Here is a 20,088-nt window from a genome sequence, read left to right as displayed (position 1 = left end):
AAAAAACATACAGACAAAACTGCTTGACACATTACATATCACATTGCAACAATACAACGTAATGTTACACACAGCTGAGAAAAAGAACCTTGATTCAGGGGAAAAAAAAACATAAAAAGATAACAGACATGTTCCGGAATTTCACACACACAGAACCCTAATCACTGTAAGGGCCCTTTTCCACCTGCAGTCGCTAGCGTTCACGCTGAACGCTAGCGATTGCTGAATTGCAAAACCGGCGATTCCCCGACGTTTTGCGGCCGCGATTTTGCTATGCTATGCACTGCATAGCAAAATCGCGGCAAATATCGCTCCGCCGCGCGTTCGCGTTCGTGTAAAAAACGAATCGCGGTAGTGGAAATGACCTACCGCGATTCCTGTGTTAAAAAGCAAACCGTAGCGATTGTAAAATCGCTAGCGGTTTGCGACTTTGCGATTCAGCCAGCGCAAACGCGCTGGTGGAAAAGGGCCCCAAGAGCTCTTATGCTGGGAATACACCATACAATTTTCTGTTACATTTTCTGTTAGAATGCATAATTAGATTATTTTCTGTAGAGAATGGTCATTATCTCTGGTGCATGGTCTTCTATTTATACCTGGCATACTTGTATAATTTCTTCTCTTCCTTGTTACTATCACTATGTTCCCTATATGCACCGTGGGGGTTGTCATGAAAAGTAATTTCGTTGTGTTAAACAATGACAATAAAGTGCTTGAATTGAATATCTCCTACTGAGTAGAACAAGCTCGGCAGATAGATGGTAAGATAGATACATCCCCCCCCCCCCCTCCGAGGAATGCGACCCAAAGAAAACAAAAAAGAGCGAAGGAGGGAAAAAAATAAAAAAACAAAACACATTATCCTAATACACTTTGCAGACTTCAGCCACAGCCCCCCTTGTCTCTGCTGCGGGGGGACGCTGCGCTATCAAGTGAAAGGAAACATCCATGTTTACAGTATATAAACATGTATAACACCATACTCGCCTTATCAAACTTGTTGCGTTGCGTGGCCTCTGTACCAGAGACGAGCACTGAGTCTTCTCCCAGCCATTTTGGCGTAGTTTTCTCACAGGCGTCCGATGCGCTGAAGCTCCTAATGGGATCTGCCCAAACCCATTTTCTCTTAGACTAACTTCACCTGTGTGTACAATCACAGGTTGCCCACATCCATCCTGCCGCCGGGACCTCCAGACTCACTCCGCACAGTGCTTATCTCCTCTTGATAAGCTTTGCACTTTTCGCCTCTGGCTTCCATAGCCCGCTCTTAACTCTTACAGCTCAGCTCTGAGCTTCTCCTGTTCTCTTGTGCTTGCTTCACAGAGATGTAAGTCGCTGCTTCAAGAAGTCCTAATTAGACTGACTCTTGTGCACACCTGGATCACCAATCATCGATCTGGGATTGGCCTAGGGTTTCAGGCACCAACTGTAAGAATTTATATGTGGATTGCTATTGGCAACAGCACAACACACCATTTGCTCTGGCACCAGCAACAGCATGCAGGAGATAGAGTGGAGACAGCCTTCTTCACCTTTCAAAGGGGTTTATGAAGCATCGTGTTAAATGTTGATTTCTTCAGAGTATAAATAGTCTTTCCTATGTCCTATGTACATCACATATATTTACAGCATACAGATATGGAGCTAGTATTCTAACTAGGAAGCGTAGAGAGAGCAGGATAGCTGGAAAGTAGAGTACAGTAATATTTTCCATCCGGTCTTCCTATTTTAGATGAACATCAAAGAGTTAAATTCTGACATCATCTGAGCCGTACCCCCAAGCTTACAATTGGCGGGCATGGGCCCCACCTCATCAATTAATATTCCACTGGTTTATAACCTAGTTGCAAAGAACGCAATGTTGTGCAAATATCGGCTTTGTTTACTGTTCCCGTCGTCTAACTGTCGGGGGCAGTTAGACCTGATAACCCATTATGTGGCCTTCCACAAGGAACATGTTCCTGGTACATGACTGCATCATTTCTCTCCGAGAATCTCTGCTAAAGAGACCCTGTATCTCACGTCTTTACTAGACTTCAGTACCTGAGGCTCGAATTCAAGTATACTTACATTCTAACACCGTCCACAGGGAGGGTGGTTGGGGAATAGGTTGGCTAACGCTCAGTTGTCACCATGTCTGGCCGCTGCCCTCCAAATTGTGTTCCAGCTTTGATACTTTTGCTCCTTCACAGGTGGAACGAGGACATATTGGAAAGCTGGAACATGACATGAAGCGCAACCACCACAAATTTTAACAAGGGTGAATTACAGTTACTTCCCCCTTCCATATATAAAGATGTAGGTTCTGATCTGAAGCATTTGGAACGACGTCCCACTCGGAACACACTATTGCCTGGATATGCTAGCATATGCTCATTAATTGCGGAGGACATCACGGGCGGGGGGTTGGGGGATTGCTACGTGCCAAAAAGTGGGTGTGGCCATGGACCAGACCGTGGGTGTGGTCACGGGTGGATCCAAATTTACAGGAAGTTAGCAATGGTGGGACACTAGACTAGGACTATGGTAGGATCAGATTGTGAGCTCCTCTGAGGAAAGTCAGATACATAACTATGTACTCTATAAAGTGCTGCAGAAAAGGTCAGTGCTATATAAATACTTAATAATGGTTATAGCGTGGTCCCCCATTCTATGTCAGTGGTTATAGTGTGGCCTGTTGGTGATTGTAGTGCAAACCAAATCTCTTTTAACGGTTGGACTATGGCTCCAGTCTCTCTCAGTGTAGTGTAGTCCTAGTCTCTTTCAGTAGGTGTGCTATGGGAAAACACTGAAAAAAAAAACTGACAGACTGGAACCATGGTGTAGCCACTGAAAGTGACAGAGATTCCACTACAACCACTGAAAGATACTTGAACTGTGCTGCACTTTAGGAGACTGAAGGGAAGAACAGAGCAGAAGTTAGGAGAGGCGATTTCCTGTCACAGAGCAATGCACTTTTTCCATTTTCATAAAATAACAGAGCACACTAGCAGTGCACTCTCAGTGACAGCCTGTACAGAAAGTAGATAGAAGAGATGTAAAGCTGGCACTGCTGTGGATGCTGATTTATTGGTACAAAAGTATAAAATGCACAAGTGCAGTCTTGCAACAATCACAAAATGGTGGTAGCCTCCCTAAAAGCGCAGTAGTGCGTGAAACGGCAGTCGGGCATCCTGTACCCAGCACCCACCACCATCACTATTGCCTCCTCCCATTTTGTGATGGTTGCAAGACTGTACTTGTGCATTTTATACTTTTGCTCCAATAAATCAGCATCCCCAGCAGTGCCAGCTTTACATCTTTCTATCTACTTTATGCACTCTGTTGGTTGCTCTAGTACGCTAGTGAAGCTGAAAAGGAGAAATTTATGTTTTGCCATTAGTGCACAACTCACCACGCTCATGATTATACAGCAGTGCCAACCTGTCACTACCTTCTCGAGCAAAGAATATAGGCTGTACAGAGCCAGCATTCTGTGCACTGCTTGCCTGCCCCCTCCCCCCTTTCCCTGTGAAAAAAGTGCAGTACTCTGACAAAAAAAAAACCCTCACTCCTGCTCGATTTCTCCTTTTAGCCGGGATCATTCCTGGACTGGCAGCTCGTGTTTACTTCTGGGTGGCTGCTAAGTGAATGGATTAGGTTAACAGGCTGCTGGTTGGGGACAAGGAGAATAAAGTAAATGGCCGAGGCACACATTTCTTCCCTGTCTGACCCTTACCAATCAAGCATTTTATCACTCACATTCCTTAACTTCAGTGATCTCTAGAGCAGCGGTTGTTTCTTAGTGATGGAGTAGGCTGAGCCACACACGTTACCTGGCTCAGCTGGCTGCTGCAGTGCTGTGTGACATGCTGGACAGAGAAAGGCTAGGGGAGAACACAGGATGACCTAGCAGCAGCGGCCAGCAGTCCCTGGAGTCCCTCACCACATGGTGTTCAGGCTCAGCAGTGTTCCCCTGCATAGCCGCTTCCTACTCTTCTCCTCTGAACCGCCTCAATGGATGAGGTGCGTTCTGGGGCGGGGCTGGCTTGGCTGTCTCTCTCCTCATTGGCAGGACAGAGACGCCACTCCAAAGCGCTGCCAGTGATTGGAGGGAGGAGGAGAGGGACATAGGAGGACTCCAGGCTCAGGTGCTAAGGCGATCAGCGTCTTTCTGCAGCGATATGCGCTGGAAGCTTAAATGATAGGCAGTTGGGACAGAGGAGTTTGGCCGAGGGGGGGGGGGGGGGGGGGTTGGGAGGAGGGTGGCGGGGCCAGCTGATGGAGCCATTTTGTTCAACGTGCGGACGCCCATGGAGGTCATTACACACAAAACCTGAAAATCAGAGTGACAAGTGATCACTGAAATACTCCAGCGCACACATTTCTTCTAGCTCTGTAAAGAGCCAATGTCAAACATTTATTTATTGTATTCATTGGAAAGATAATTTTAGCGATTTAGTTCTCCATTTGGGATATTCCCAAATTCCCAGCAGCTGTGACTGCTGTCACTGAACATAAGAGAAGAAAGTGAAGGCTTACAAAGACTACCACAAAAATGTGCTTCGTTCTATATAAATAAACCAACACCAGTACTATTTTAACTTGCAGAAAAAACAAAATGTATACCTGCCCGCATCTGTGGACACAGTCAACTGGACATCCATCGCAGCTGCTGCTGCTTTTTTGCAAACAGTATCCATATCAATAACAGATTGCAAACATTCTGGGCCCCCTTCCACACAGCACTCCTTATCTGGATAGAAAAGGCACACATCAGGGGAATTGTAACCTTCATTGTGACTGCATTGCTCTAGAGTTACCACTGTAGCCATTCCAGAAACTCCAACGTGAACCATCAGCTAAGGGACAAAAGTAAAGCAAAAGAAAAAGATAAACAGTTAACATGTTAACCATAATAAACAGTGGTGTAACCAAGGAGCTATGGGCCCCGAGGCAAGTTTTACATGGGGCCCCCCCAAGCACTGTATACAAAACAATTGATATGGCGCACCAAAATCTGCCAAGGATTTCCACAGTGTCAGAGTTGCAAGTAGGGTATGGGAAACAGTTTGTTAATGATTACTACTATTCAAAGCATATATAGAAGTGATTACTACCAGCACAGGACCAACAGAGAGCTAAAATTGTGATTGAGGGAGGGCCTCTTGGTGCCCCTCTGGCCCAAGAGCCCCGATGCGGTTGCAACCTCCGCACCACCTATTGCTACGCCACTGATAAAGTAGCAATGTATTAAAGTAGCACACTTCTGCTAACAAAGAATGTGTCCTGGTTAATGTTGCAATGTAACAAGTTCATTCAGGACATTGGGCAGTTTTAATAATCACTTGTAGACTTTAGAAAGGGTATGTTATTAAATGCAGCTATGGGAGCTGGTATAGACTTGAAAATATCAAAATAGGGGGTACAGAGGGGCATTTTTTTGTACAGAGGGGCATTTAGGCATCAGGAAGGGGGCTTGGCTAGGTACCACCAGGGGTGTTCTTAGGGTTAGCCACCACGGGGGGGTCTTGGGGTTAGCCACCACTGGAGGGAGGGGGGGGGGGTGTCAGTGTTCAGCACCACCTGTGCTCACCCAGAAATCTGGGGATCCTATGCATGTCACCGCTGTAATACGCAGCCTATGGGACACGTTCCACCACTCACTACCGCACTTCCTCCTTCCGTTGGAGGATGTCGGGAAGTGGTGGAACAGATCCCACAGGCCCTGTATTACAGTGGTGACATGCATAGGATTCCCGGACTTCTGGGTAAGCACAGGTGGTGCTGAACACTAAGACACCCCCCCCCCTCCCCCCAGTGGTGGCTAACCCCAAGACCCCCCCCCCCCCCCAGTGGTGGCTAACCCAATTAAAGTCTATGGCAGCTCCCATAGCTGCATTTATCCCCCCCCCCCCCCCATCCCACAGCCACAGGTGCATTAATTAACCTTCATTACAATTCCAAATTCGAGTACTTCAGTGCTCAAATGCCCGTCCCTGCTGACCAATTTGACCGCCTCCATTTAGTATGAGGGTATCCCTACACAATCTGCTCATAGCACTCAAGGGTTCATATGCAATTACATTTTTTCTCCTGACTTTTCTCCTAGGTGATTTTTTTTTTCAAACTTGTCAATAAAATGCATTTTAAACCAGCAGCAAGCAAAACAAAAAAAAATACTCAAAATAATTTTGATAGTACTTATTCACCTACTTTTTGGTACTTTTTCCATTGCAAAGTGTTAAAAAGTTAATCTAAATGAAAGATGAAAAATTATCTCCAAGGAGAAAAAGTTAATTGTGTATGGTCCAATATCTGTTGACCCTTCACACAACATGGAGGTGGTAAAATGGGTCAGAGACTGGCCAATCAGAATTAAAAGGGTGTACCAGGGTTATGTCTAGAGATCTGTGCAACAAGGACGAAAGCCAGTTACATACTTCCAATTATGAATGGCCAATAACTGACCAATTTTACAACCTCTATGTAATATAAGGGTTTACCTACATAATCTGCTAATAGTATTTAATATCTGTTGCCCCTTATACTACATGGAGGTTTTTAAAATTGGTCAGTGATTGAGCAACCATAATTAAAAATGTGTACCAGGCTCCAAGGCACCAATTTTAACACCTCCATGTAGTATGAGCACTCAAAATCTGTTAACCCTCATACTACAGGGCGGTGGTAAAATTGGCCAATCAAAATTGTAGGTGTGTACTGGACTTTACTTTGGACATGGAATTTGGGAGGCAGCATGAAAACATTTTGTTTCCAGGGTAGTTCACAGTGCCAAGTTGCATTGCAAAATAATTCTGCATGTCAACTCACTGCCAATACTAATTTATTGAGCTGTTCACAGAATAATGCAATCAGTAACAACTTGCTGCATGCAGGATTTATATTAAAGTCCATGTCCAGTATCCATTGCAGTTCACACTTATAACGTGTTATGCAATTGACCACGGTAAACTTAGCCTCCATGAAATGGCATGTATAGAATTTCTACCTTAAAGAGAATCTGTACTCAAAAATTCTTACAATAAAAAGCATACCATTATATTCATTATGTTCTCCTGGGCCCCTCTGTGCTATTTCTGCCACTCCCTGCTGCAATCCTGGCTTGTAATTGCCATTGTTATGCACTGTTTACAAACAAAAGACATAGCAAGTGATAAGCTGAGAGGAGCTCAGTGTGTGAGTCATACAGAGTGTGCAGGGGGCCTGGAGAGGGTGTGTATAGCTTCTATCCAATCACAAGCAGCACAGCACATTCCAGCTTGACTGCCTCAGCCCGACAGAGGAGACAAGATTAGATCATATAACAGAGATAATACAGCCACTGTGCAACTAGGAAAGGCTGCAGTTAGACAGAGCACATTAGAACAGGTATACAAACTTTTAGGATAGAAGAAATAAGGATGGAAATTTTGTTACAGAGTCTCTTTAAGGCCTCTTTCACATTGGGACGTTTGCGTTTGATGTGACGTTAAAGTTGCACAACATGCTCCTAACGCAGCGCATGTAGGTTATAAAATTGGAAGTTATTTTGCACTGCGTTGTGTCTCTCGGTGCGCCTACTGTTGCATACTGATGGAACGAAAGTGGCGCATGCGCTATTTTTTTTTTTTTTTTTAAACCTTACTGAGCATGTGCAACACACATAACGCAGCAAATGTATTGCTAAACGCACAGCATGCAGCACTTTCTAAATATTGCTACACGTTACATACAATGCAATGTTTGCACTGTGAACAGACTTTGCATTGCTGTGCGTTAGTCTGCGCTATAAAACTTTCTAACGTGCGACTTTAACATCTCACTGTGAAAGAGGCCTAATGGCCAAACGCACTGAAGCTCTCTTGGCGATGGTCACTGGAATTATGGTTAAGTTTACTTTAAGAAATATACAAGACTTTAGCATGTTCCGCTGTAAAGGTTTGAAAAGAGGTTTACAGACCATTTTAACCATGAATTTTTACTCCTAATGGTTTATGTATAATGTACCCAATGCTGCCACCTGACTGTAGTTTGTACTTTGCTTCACTCCCTTTCTTGAAGAAAGTTCAATAAATGATTAACAAAATGGTCAAATTGACAAAAGTCTTATTATACGACAAAAAAAAAAGAAAAAAAAAAACTGGCACAAACTTTCAAAGTAACTTTTTTTTTTTTTTTACCACAATGCACTAGCATCTCTATAAATAAATCTAAAGGAACCTTTATTAAAAAAAAAAGAAAAAAGTTCCTTTCAGACCATATACAGTAAAGGTAAACGTTTAACTTCACAAACCTCAAAACAGTCAACTCAGGGTCATTCTTAGGCTTCACAATGCCCTGAGCGGGGGAGCCCAATAGGTCGGTCGCGATCCAACGGTAGATCGCGGCCGCCTATTTTATATATTGCGGCTGTTTGGCCGCATCTTGTCAAATTTAGCTGCCGCTGTGGTGCGGCCCGTCAAATTTTGTGTTACCGCAGCTGTCAAAAAAAAAGCTACAGAGGGGCCGTTCAGAGATGGCCGCCTAATTTAGAGCTCTCGCTCCTCGCTCACTAGAAGCTCCAATTCCCGGCTCGAACTGAACTTCTAGCTATGAGAAGCACGAGAAGCAACCAAGCCTCCACGGTAGACCCCAAGATGCCCCAAACACTCAGCGGGCGAGTAGTTCTAGAGATCTTTAGGCCGCAGAAAGGCAGCACGCAGGCCACCAAGATGGCGCCGGCTAAAGAGGCCGTATCTGCGCACTCCTCTCCAGACAGCTCTCCACCAACAACAAAGGTGAGTGATAAACATGACAGACCCGGACCCTCTCTGACAGGGTAATGGCAGATGACATCAAAAACTCTCTCCACTCAGCGAAGTCCGCAGCGACGTGGTCGCCATTGGTTCACTCCCTTGAATCAGCAGGCGCCAAAAGAGACTTACACATAACGACCCTGCATCGGACAGCTTCGGCACACAACCTGATGCTTGCAGAGCACTCCCGGCACCTAGAGGACCTTGACAACAGAGGCCGCCGCTGCAACATAAGGGTCAGGGGAGTTCCTGAATCAGTCACTACAGACCAGATTCCTAAGGCCTTGTTCGCCATCTTTAACAACCTCTTAGATCAGGACCCGGAGAACGTTATAGATCTGGTTAGAGCTCATCATGCCCTGAAACCACGCACTGCTGACAGTGAGCTACCCCGGGATATAATATGTTGCCTGGCCTCATTTCCAACCGAAGAGGCTATTATGCGTGCTGCCAGAAGCCAAGATGAAATCCTATTTAATGAGACTCAAATCCACCTATACCAGGATCTCTCTAATATCACTTTAGCTAAACGGAGGGCCCTGAAGCAACTACTAAAAGCAATCAAAGATAAAGGCGTCACATACCGGTGGCGTTTTCCATTTGCTTTAACAGTCTTCACTGGCTGCAAAATGTTCGCACTCAGGGACAATGCTGGCCTGAAAGATTTTTGCCTTGACCTGGGAATCCCAGTCCTCAAGATCCCTAACTGGGACGGCATGGTGTTGGTTCCAGCCCTAAAGTTTCGGGGTACGCAAAATCTGAAAAACCAGACGACGTCAGCTACTTTCTCTCCGGACGCCACAACAGAGGCTGACAATGACGCCATGCAAACCTCTGAGCATCACTCTGAACTTTCTGATGAAGATTGATTGATCTGTGGGACCCATCGTTCACCTTGATTCATTTGAAGTCTGTCGCCCCCTGGTCCTGATGCTTCCTTCTCCGAGGGGCAGAGAACTAGTGGCAACTTGCCTCATTCACTGATAATCGTTTTATTTTTCGTGCCCCCCCCCCCTTTTTTTCTCCTCCCTCCCCCTGCCCATTTTTTGACAAACTGTTCACCATCATGTTTGAGGTTCCTCATATACTTGAAAGTTCTCATCCATATCCGTCCTGGTCGACCACCGAGACTGTGTTGATGTGTTTTTTCTTGGGCTGACCTCGGGAGGTCGTGCGATGGTTTTTGCTATACACTGTTGAAGTGTCTTGTTTCATTGTGTTTTTGGAATTCTGATATAGGTCCCCAGGGGCCTGGTGACAATTTTCGCAACATAATGTGTTTTCTACAATGTAGATTAGCCGCACTGCTATGCTCTTTAATAGGTACCACCATACTTTATTACCCATTAGTGATATACTCTGAGGGTTTAGTTGCGGGGGTTTCTCCCTTTCTGCCCTGCACATGACTTATTGGTGTGTGGGGCAGATACGGAGAATACCTGCACATAATAATTTTATGTAACCTTACCCTGTCACGCATTTGTGGGACCCTAGGGGAGGAGGCGGGGCATTAGGTTAAGGAATAGCGGACAGCAGTTACTTTGGTTTATAATATTGCTTCTCTAATTATATATGTTTGATAACCGTTATATGTTTCATGTTATATGCCAAGTTTCTTCTTTTACCTAGCCAGGATACTATAGTTATACTTAATCAGAGAAGAGTGGGTGGGGAAAGGGAATTTTCCTGATGTCTAGTGGTTATCACTAGCTGTTATCTGGCTAACCCTCACACAGTGCGATTACACTCACACTGACGAGAAATTCCACATTGGTGTCGGGTATACTAATCCACAGTATACTCGAGTGGTTTGTTACACTTTTTCTCAGCTGTTCCTCACAACTCGTGGACTAAATCCTACTAACTCAGCTACTTTGGGCTAGTTGTGTTATTCCATGATCCGGGTTCTTTTCCACCTTTCCCTCCTTACTTTTCTTTCTTTCACTCTCTCTCTCCCTCTCCCTCTCTCTTTCACTTACCTGACTTCTTACTCCCTCTACTTTTATTTGCTAACCTGGGAGACCAACCTACACACATGTCCCATTCCCAACAGGATAATTTTAAAACCTCATGTGGGCAAGTCTCAAGGCTAGTTCAGTGAGCTCTAGACTTGCGACATTTTGTAATAGCATATTGTTGTTCGGTGGTGACTTTAATGTTCCCTTCAATCCTCTTCTGGACTGCTCTAATGGATCCTCCTCTCTCTTTCTTACAAGGCACTCCGCAGTATAAAGATCAAGCTGGAAAGCCTGACATGTATGGATGTCTGGAGGGTGAATCATCCACAGGACAAAGACTACACCTTTTTCTTCCCCCTCCACAACAAACACACCAGAATTGACTATTTCTTTGTCATCCAAAGGGATCTTGGTCTCATCTGTGATTCATCTATAGGCTTGAAATCAATATCTGACCATGCCCCAGTTTTTCTCACCTTAAAGGAGAACTGTAGTGAGAGGGATATGGAGGCTGCCATATTTATTTCCTTTTAAGCAATACCAGTTGCCTGGCAGCCCTGATGGTCTATTTGCCTAAAGAAGTGTCTGAATCACACCAGAAACAAGCATGCAGCTAATCTTGTCATATCTGTCTAAATTTGTCAGAAACACCTGATCTGCTGCATGCTTGTTCAGGGCCTATGGCTGAAAGTATTAGAGGCAGAGGATTAGCTGAATAGCCAGGCAACTGGTATTGCTTAAAAGGAAATAAATATGGCAGCCTCCATATACCTCTTACTACAGTTCTCCTTTAAGTTTCCCAGAGAAGCAGTCTAAAACCTGGTGTTGGAGCCTAAACCCAAAGCTGCTAGCCGAAAAACACAGAGCTGAGGTAATCTCACGTGCTTTAGATAGCTATTTTTACAATAACAAAGAATGTTTCCAACCTCACTATCTGGGAGGAACACAAACCAGTTATTAGGGGAAGTTTCATCCAAAATGGGATCTGGGGGGGGGGGGGGGGGGGAGACAGAGAGAGAGAGAGAGAGAGAGAGAGAGAGAGAGAGAGAGAGAGAGAGAGAAAGGTATAGTGGCGCTTTCCAAAGAGATCATGAGGTTGAAGTCCCTGCACAAGCAATCCCTAGCCAGTCAGACCCTAGAGGATCTAACCACTGCTCGTCACAAGTTGGGCTTCTTCCTGACTTCTGAGGCTAAAAGGAAAGTGATGGTAAGTAAAGGAATATTTTACGAGTCGAGCAACAAGAGTGGAAAGTAATTGGCCAAAGCCTTAAGGAAGCAGATGCTTCAGTCTCATATTCCATCCCTAATCAACAAACAACAACATAAACTTCTGAAATCTGAGGAGATAGTTGAGTTTTGTGTTTATTATGAATCTCTATATAATCTTAAACAAACTCCCACTAATCTGGATCAATCTAAAGAAAGAGATTCTCGGGGGCGTGGCTGGCCGGCAGAGTGGATGGCTGCATAGAGGAGAGCTCCTGATCCCAGCCTCTAATACAGCGACTTTAAAGCATGCCAGGACCGGAGGAGACCGTCCCAACAGCTTTGGGGGAGGACATGGAGACATCGGGGACCCAGCGAGCTGACACCCAACGCCCGCAGAGGATCCCTGACATCTTTAAAAGACGGAGGCCCGGGCCGCGTGGTGAGCAAGATGGCGCCGCCACCTCCGGGACGCGTAAGTCCGCAATACCAGTACGCATGCAGAACGCATCCCTTACACTTAAACAGGCATCATGCGTACAAAATTCCGCATCCAGCGACACAGATGTCTCCCACACTTCTGCCTCACAGGCTTCTGACGCAGCCCTAACTCACAGCCCATCTGCCTTGGAGGATACAGACTCAGGCACCCCCTCTCCCACCTTACTAAGCCCTGTTAAATCCAGGCCCAGGCTTTCGGGCCCTACAGACTCACAGGCAGGATCCTCTCCACAGCTGGCTGCAGTCTTTGAGTTTATCAGCATGCAACCTTCCACCCAGGATGACAATTTGCCTATAGACCGAGCCTTTCTACGTGACATGATCATGGCCCTGGAACATTCCGTGACTAACAAAATGGCGGCGATAGCTAACTCCTTGCAGCGATCGGTAGATGATTTGGGAGCTCGGGTATCTTGTAATGAGGACTGTGTTGCTAAATTGATAGACGAGCATAATAAAACAGTTTCTGAGCTGGATCGCCGTGAAGCGAATGAAGAATCGATGCAATTGAAAATTGCAGACTTAGAAGATCGCAACCGCCGTTGCAACCTTAAATTCCGAGGTATTGAAGAGTCAGTAAATAACGCACAGCTCAAGGAATTTTTAATTGACATGGTGAAATCAGCAGTGCCTCAATTTTCCAATATTGAATATACCATAGAACGAGCCCACAGGTTGCCTAAGCCTGCTCACCTGCCAGAAAGAGTTCCTAGAGACGCTATAGCTTGTTTTCAGTTTTATCACGTCAAAGATGCTTTTTCTTTTTTCATGAGACAGCATGGTAAATTGCCGGAACCTTACAGCAGCATCAAAGTTTTTACCGATCTTTCGCAATTTACCTTACAAAAGCGTAGATCTTTGGCCCCGCTGACAGCGTACCTCAGGGAGCAGCAAATCCAATATAAATGGGGTTTTCCTACAAAGCTTCTCCTCTCTCGGGATGGTAAATTCCACACTATTACCACTTTGGAGCAAGGAATCTCTCTTCTTAACAGCATGGGCCTGCCGGTGACTCTGGATCAGCTGGAAGCACACCGCAAACAACCTTTGAATAGGCTCCCTCGCACCTGGCGCACTAACTCCTGAAGAGGCTGGGAGATAGCTCCCTGCCTAGGCGTTTTCTTGTTGTTCTTTCCCGAAGTGAACTTAACTTTACGGGAATTACCCCCCCCCCCTCTCAGTGAGGTCCTAATTAAGCCACTGAGAGTATCTGGGCCCTTTTGTTGTGGGACAGTGAGGAGGTTTTTTGCCCAGACAAAATGTTGACATTGATGTTTTTTTTCTCTATAGTTTTTGATATTATGCATAGTTTTGTTTGTTTGAGTCATTTCCTTTTTTTTTCTTTTTTTTTCTCAAGAGCCCTGAAATGTCAAGATTGTGATCCACTGATACATCTCGAAGTTTTGCTGATTAAGTCCATATTCTTATCATGCCTAGACAGTTTAATTTGATCACGCACAATGTCCAGGGGTTGAATGAACCAGTTAAACGTAGAAAAGCCTTCCAACATTATCAGAGCTTAAAAGCATCAGTTCTGTTTCTACAAGAGACCCATTTTATACAGTCCAAATCACCCACCTTTCTACATAGATCGTATAGTAGGTCCTATTATGCCTCATTCACCAAAAAATCTAGAGGAGTGGCCATAGTGTTTCATAACTCTATTTCGTTCTCACTCATAGATTCTTACGCAGACCCCGATGGTAGAATTTTGATCCTTAAGGGTATCCTGGAGGGTAAATCTGTTACGTTGGTCAATTGTTACGCACCCAATGCCTCTAAGACAGCTTTTTTGCAGTTATTGGCCTTTCAATTGGAAAGACTATCTTCTACGCATTTGATTATAGCAGGTGACTTCAATGCCGTAGCCAACCCCAGCCTAGATAGATCAGTTCAGTCCCCCTTCGCTCAGACTTTCCCGAGAAGACTCACTAGCCTTTTGTCAAGACTTAAGGTTATCGATATATGGAGATCATATAATATTGGCTGCAGACAGTACACCTTCTTTTCTCATCCCCGCCAATCTTATGCTCGCTTGGACTATATTTATTTATCTCCTATAATTGCATCCAACTCCTCCACTTCAGACATTATCACCTGTAGTTGGTCAGACCATCACATGGTTTTGTCATCCTTGGTAGGCTTCGGATTGCCCTTTAGTCCAGGTAATTGGAGGCTTAATGATTCCCTCTTAGCGGAGGAATCAGATAGAATTTCAGTAAGGGGTGAGATGGAGGAATATTTTTTTTTTAATGGTGAAGATAATACTTCTCCCATTCTAAGATGGGCGGCTCATAAGCCAGTCATGAGAGGCATTTTTATTGCAAAGGCTGCTAAGGCTAAAAAACTGAGATCGCAAAAAATTCTTACACTTTCGGCTGAGCTGGATCTATTATATAAGCGCCACTTCGGGACTACTTCTAGAGAGATTTTACATGAGATTAATTTGAAACGAACTGAACTGAATTCTATTCTTGATAATTCGCATGCTAGAGCATTGAAGTTCTCTAAAGCTAGATTTTTATTGCGTGGAAATAATCCTTCTACCCAGTTTGCTCGCAAGCTTAATCAATATTATAAGCCCCCACATGTTTATAAATTGAAAAGCACTAGAGGCATTGAGGAAGTGTTACCTCACAAAGTTTTAAAAATCTTTGAGGAATATTATCAAAACCTTCTAGGGACCGAGATAACATCTAATACCACTGAGCTTAAATCATGGTTGGACTCCCTCCAATTGCCTACATTGACTTCAGAACAACTACAATCCCTCAATGCTCCAATTTCTTCCACAGAAGTAACAGCAACAATAAAATCTCTGAAATCCTCCACTGCACCTGGCCCAGATGGGTTTTCCCCGCTATACTATAAAAAATTTGTTGACACATTGTCACTCCCCTTGACCTCTATGTTTAACGCTATCCTACAGGGTGAGAAACTTCCTTCGGAAATGCTCCTAGCAAACATGACCCTACTTCCCAAACCAGATGCCGACCACTCTTCCCCTGCGGGTTTTAGACCAATTTCAATTCTGAATAATGATATCAAACTCTTTGCAAAAATTTTGGCCTCACGTTTAGGTACCCTGGTGGGTGATTTGGTTGCTCCTTCCCAGACTGGTTTCATCCCTGGTAGGCAAGGCTCTGATAATTGGCAATTAATATTTTACAAGATGCAGAGATTAAGAAATCAAAGTTTCTGATGTTGGGTCTTGATATCAGTAAAGCATTTGATTCTGTGGGTTGGCAATACTTGATCACTGCCCTGGAAAGCTTCGGCCTAACCGGTCCCATCATTACAGCAGTCCTAGCCTTATATGATTCTCCATCTACTATGATCCGCATCCCTGGGGCAACTTCCGCTCCCATTCATCTTAAACGAGGCACCCGTCAGGGGTGTCCTCTCTCCCCATTGCTGTTCGCCCTCGCTCTAGAGCCCTTGGCGGTGGCGATTAGATGACATCCCAATATCTATGGATATGGTATTGATAATATCAAGCTTTCTTTGTATGCTGACGATGCTCTCCTATTCCTGACCAGACAATTAACCTCTATACCTAACCTTTTTCAATTATTAGAGACTTTTGCAAATTTTTCAGGGCTTAAAGTTAATTCGTCCAAATCCACAGCCCTCCCAATCAATTTATATCCACATACGATTAGATGGTTAGATGCTACTTACAGTTTTAAATGGAGTCACACTAAATTTAAATATTTGGGAATCTTTCTTACACCTTGCTTTGGAGACCTATATGGAGCCAATTTTTTGCATACAACTAATCAAATTACACAACTTTTGAAGATTTGGTCTATATATAAGGTGTCATGGCTGGGCAGAAATGTCGCTTGTAAGATGATTATCCTTCCCAAATTATTATATCTGTTTCGTATGCTTCCTATAACCATAACCAAAAAATCCATATCTATTATCCAATCACAAATCAATAAATTTATTTGGGACGGTAAACCAGCCAGAGTCCGGGCACAGATTCTTTATAGATCCTCCATGCAAGGAGGAATTGGCCTGCCGAGCCTATGGCACTATTACCTAGCCTCCAAACTTAGTCAAATGTTAGATTGGAACATAGATTCAAAGCCTCCGGCATGGTATCAGCTGGAATCTACCTCGGTTTTTCCTTTCCATTTAAATTCATTAGCCACGATAGTTTCCAAGAAGGATTTGACAGTCCTTGCTGGCAGGAATAGGATTGTATCTGCATTGGCCAAACTTTGGATTTCTATAGCTTCCACATACAAACTTATGACTTTTCCCTCCTCCAGGATCTCTATCTTCGGTAATCCTCGGTTTGTTCCTGCTTTTAGGAACCCGCAAGTTTTCTCCTGGTGGAGGGATAAAGATCTCCATACAGCAAATAGGTTTTGGATAAGTGATGTTCCGATTACTTTTAACATGCTCAGATTTAGTAGAGACGCCCCTATGGAAGAAGCATATCGATTTTGCCAAATTAAACACTACTTCTCTTCAATCTTTCCCTCATCCCCAGTATATGACCCTACTATGTTCGAATCATTATTTTTTGGTTTCTCCCGTAGAAAAGGGTTAATTTCAATTCTTTATGCGCTACTGCTAGGTCGTGATCATGATGATAAAATGCCATATATGGGAGCTTGGGAGCGGGATCTAGGTATCCAATATGATCGCACTGATTGGTCTCTTGTCTGGACTGCTGTCTCTGGGGTGATCAAATCGAACATGGTGAAAGACACAGCTTACAAGATCTTGTTTCGTTGGTATTATACACCGTCTAAATTACATAAAATCTATCCTTCGGTCCCATCAGCCTGTTTTCGGGCCTGTGGTATGGAAGGTACACTGTTGCATGTTTTTTGGGATTGCCCCGTAGCACAGCAGTTTTGGGACACATGGAAATCTATGATTAAGGAGGTGTTTGGTTTTCTGATATCCTTAACCGCTCCCCAGGCCCTATTGTATACACAGAATGATGATGTCCCAGGTAAATTTAGGCCATTATATAGATACATGTTATTGGCTGCTCAATGGTCCATTGCTTATAAATGGAAATCCACCGATCTTGATTTAGCATTGGTTACCCAACGTCTAGACCTTATGATGTTGATGGATCGAGTGTATTATCATAGTACTGAGAACATGACCAAATTTGATCTTATTTGGGAACTTTGGAGGGCTTATAGACATCTTTAGTCGCCCCTGGACATGTGCGTATACTGCATTTATCTAGTCATACAGGTAACTTATACCTCAGGACTCCTGTTTCTAGAAGAGGTATACAGTGGACATTTTGTTAAGCTGATGTTTTTGTTCTGTTTTTATGTGCAGTGCTGGAGAGCAAATTAGGAGTGCTTATAGATTTTCAAGAAAGACCGATCCCTGGGATCTCAGCTGGAGGTACCCTGTGCCCCATTTCCCAGGTTGAATGGTCCATTCTTATGGGCCAAGCTCCCCGACTGCATTTTTATTTCTTTCCTTTTGTGTTTTTATTTCTCCCTTTTTTCTATTTTTAGTTTGTTAATTAGACTCTATATACAAATCGCTTGTATAATTGATGTGCTATTTGACTGGCATTGGATGTTGTTATATTTGATAAATCTGATTAATAAAGCCTTTAATATGAAAAAAAAAAGAAAGAGATTCTCAATTATCTGATTTCTTGGCCAGACACTCTACACCCTTTCATCTGTCAGACTCAGACAAAGGATCTAGAAGCCCCAATTACCCTGGATGAATTTTTGATGGCGGTTAAATCATTGAAACCTGGAAAGGCCCCAGGCCCTGATGGGCTCACAGCACAATATTATAAAGCTTTCAGCTCTATACTTGCCCCGGCGTTTGTCTCTGCTTTTAACGCCCTTTCTTCATCACACAGTCCTTCCCCTAAATATTTAGAAGCATATATCTCGGTCATTCCTAAAGAAGGGAAAGATCCCCAGTGTTGTTCCAATTATAGGCCTATATCCCTCTTAAATCTTGACGCCAAACTGGCAAAAATTCTGGCTAATAGGCTGCTTCCCTTTCTACCGGACGTCATCTGCTCTAACCAAGCTGGTTTTGTACCAGGTAGAGAGGCCAAAGATAATGTGATGCGCACAGTAAACATGATTGCTTATACAAAGAAACAATCAATCAAGGCATTCCTTCTCTGCACGAATGCAGAGAAGGCTTTCAACAGGGTGGCATGGGACTATATTCATGCCACCCTGTCAAGTTTGGGCCTTGGAAAATCCATGAGAAAATGGATTGGCTTACTTTATTCTAACCCCTCGGCAAGGGTAAAAGCCAATGGCCTACTCTCGGATTCATTTGTGATTTCAAATGGAACCAGACAAGGTTGTCCCCTGTCCCCTTTGATTTATATATTCACTTTGGAACCCTTCCTCAATGCTGTCAGAGCAGATGGATCCATTAAAGGGATAAAGGTAGGAAGCTCTTGCCAATTGATTTCGACATTTGTGGATGATTTTCTCTTCTACCGCCAGGACCCGTTAACCTCTCTTCCTAACTTAATCCACCATTTTTAAATTTTTGGGAAAATATCTAACTTGAAAATCAATTTCCACAAATCAATAGCCATGAATATCCTCCTTCCTGAAGACCTAGTAACGACCTTCAAGAACACCTTCAACTTTCTATGGGCTCCCACTACTCTTCGTTATCTGGGCATAAATATTACCCGTAATCTAAATAACATTTTTTTCAGCTAATTTCTTACCTCTTGGAGAAACACTGGGGACAGACCTATTAAGCTGGGGACAACAGAGAAACCTATCTTGGTTTGGTAGAATGTCATCAGTTAAGATGAATATACAGGGAGTGCAGAATTATTAGGCAAGTGGTATTTTTGAGGAATAATTTTATTATTGAACAACAACCATGTTCTCAATGAACCCAAAAAACTCATTAATATCAAAGCTGAATATTTTTGAAAGTAGTTTTTAGTTTGTTTTTAGTTTTAGCTATTTTAGGGGGATATCTGTGTGTGCAGGTGACTATTACTGTGCATAATTATTAGGCAACTTAACAAAAAAACAAATATATACCCATTTCAATTATTTATTTTTACCAGTGAAACCAATATAACATCTCAACATTCACAAATATACATTTCTGACATTCAAAAACAAATCAGTGCCCAATATAGCCACCTTTCTTTGCAAGGACACTCAAAAGCCTGCCATCCATGGATTCTGTCAATGTTTTGATCTGTTCACCATCAACATTGCGTGCAGCAGCAACCACTGCCTCCCAGACACTGTTCAGAGAGGTGTACTGTTTTCCCTTCTTGTAAATCTCACATTTTATGATGGACCACAGGTTCTCAATGGGGTTTAGATCTGGTGAACAAGGAGGCCATGTCATTAGTTTTTCTTCTTTTATACCCTTTCTTGCCAGCCACGCTGTGGAGTACTTGGATGCGTGTGATGGAGCATTGTCCTGCATGAAAATCATGTTTTTCCTGAAGGATGCAGACTTCTTCCTGTACCACTGCTTAAAGAATGTGTCTTCCAGAAACTGGCAGTAGGACTGGGAGTTGAGCTTGACTCCATCCTCAACCCGAAAAGGCCCCACAAGCTCATCTTTGATGATACCAGCCCAAACCAGTACTCCACCTCCACCTTGCTGGTGTCTGAGTCGGACTGGAGCTCTCT

At 43.7% G+C, this 20,088-nt stretch overlaps 1 protein-coding gene across 2 annotated transcripts in view; it reads right to left on the bottom strand.

The window, feature by feature from the left end:
* Positions 1 to 20,088, bottom strand: part of PGPEP1 (pyroglutamyl-peptidase I) — a 154,249-nt gene that overhangs the window by 18,972 nt on the left and 115,189 nt on the right. Inside the window, exons 1-2 of one of the 2 annotated variants that reach the window (XM_068271194.1) lie at positions 7,038 to 7,123; positions 4,609 to 4,841 (exon numbers count right to left, since the gene is read on the bottom strand). In XM_068271194.1, the coding sequence (XP_068127295.1) occupies positions 4,609 to 4,841; positions 7,038 to 7,049 (245 nt within the window). In that variant the 5' untranslated portion in view covers positions 7,050 to 7,123. Of the gene's footprint in view, positions 1 to 4,608; positions 4,842 to 7,037; positions 7,124 to 20,088 lie in introns of those variants that run through there. The other variant, XM_068271195.1, reaches the window with a different exon arrangement.

This window comes from Hyperolius riggenbachi, chromosome 1 (assembly GCF_040937935.1).
Source record: "Hyperolius riggenbachi isolate aHypRig1 chromosome 1, aHypRig1.pri, whole genome shotgun sequence".
Classification (NCBI taxonomy): domain Eukaryota; kingdom Metazoa; phylum Chordata; class Amphibia; order Anura; family Hyperoliidae; genus Hyperolius; species Hyperolius riggenbachi.
This window is presented reverse-complemented; position numbering and strand designations above follow the sequence as displayed.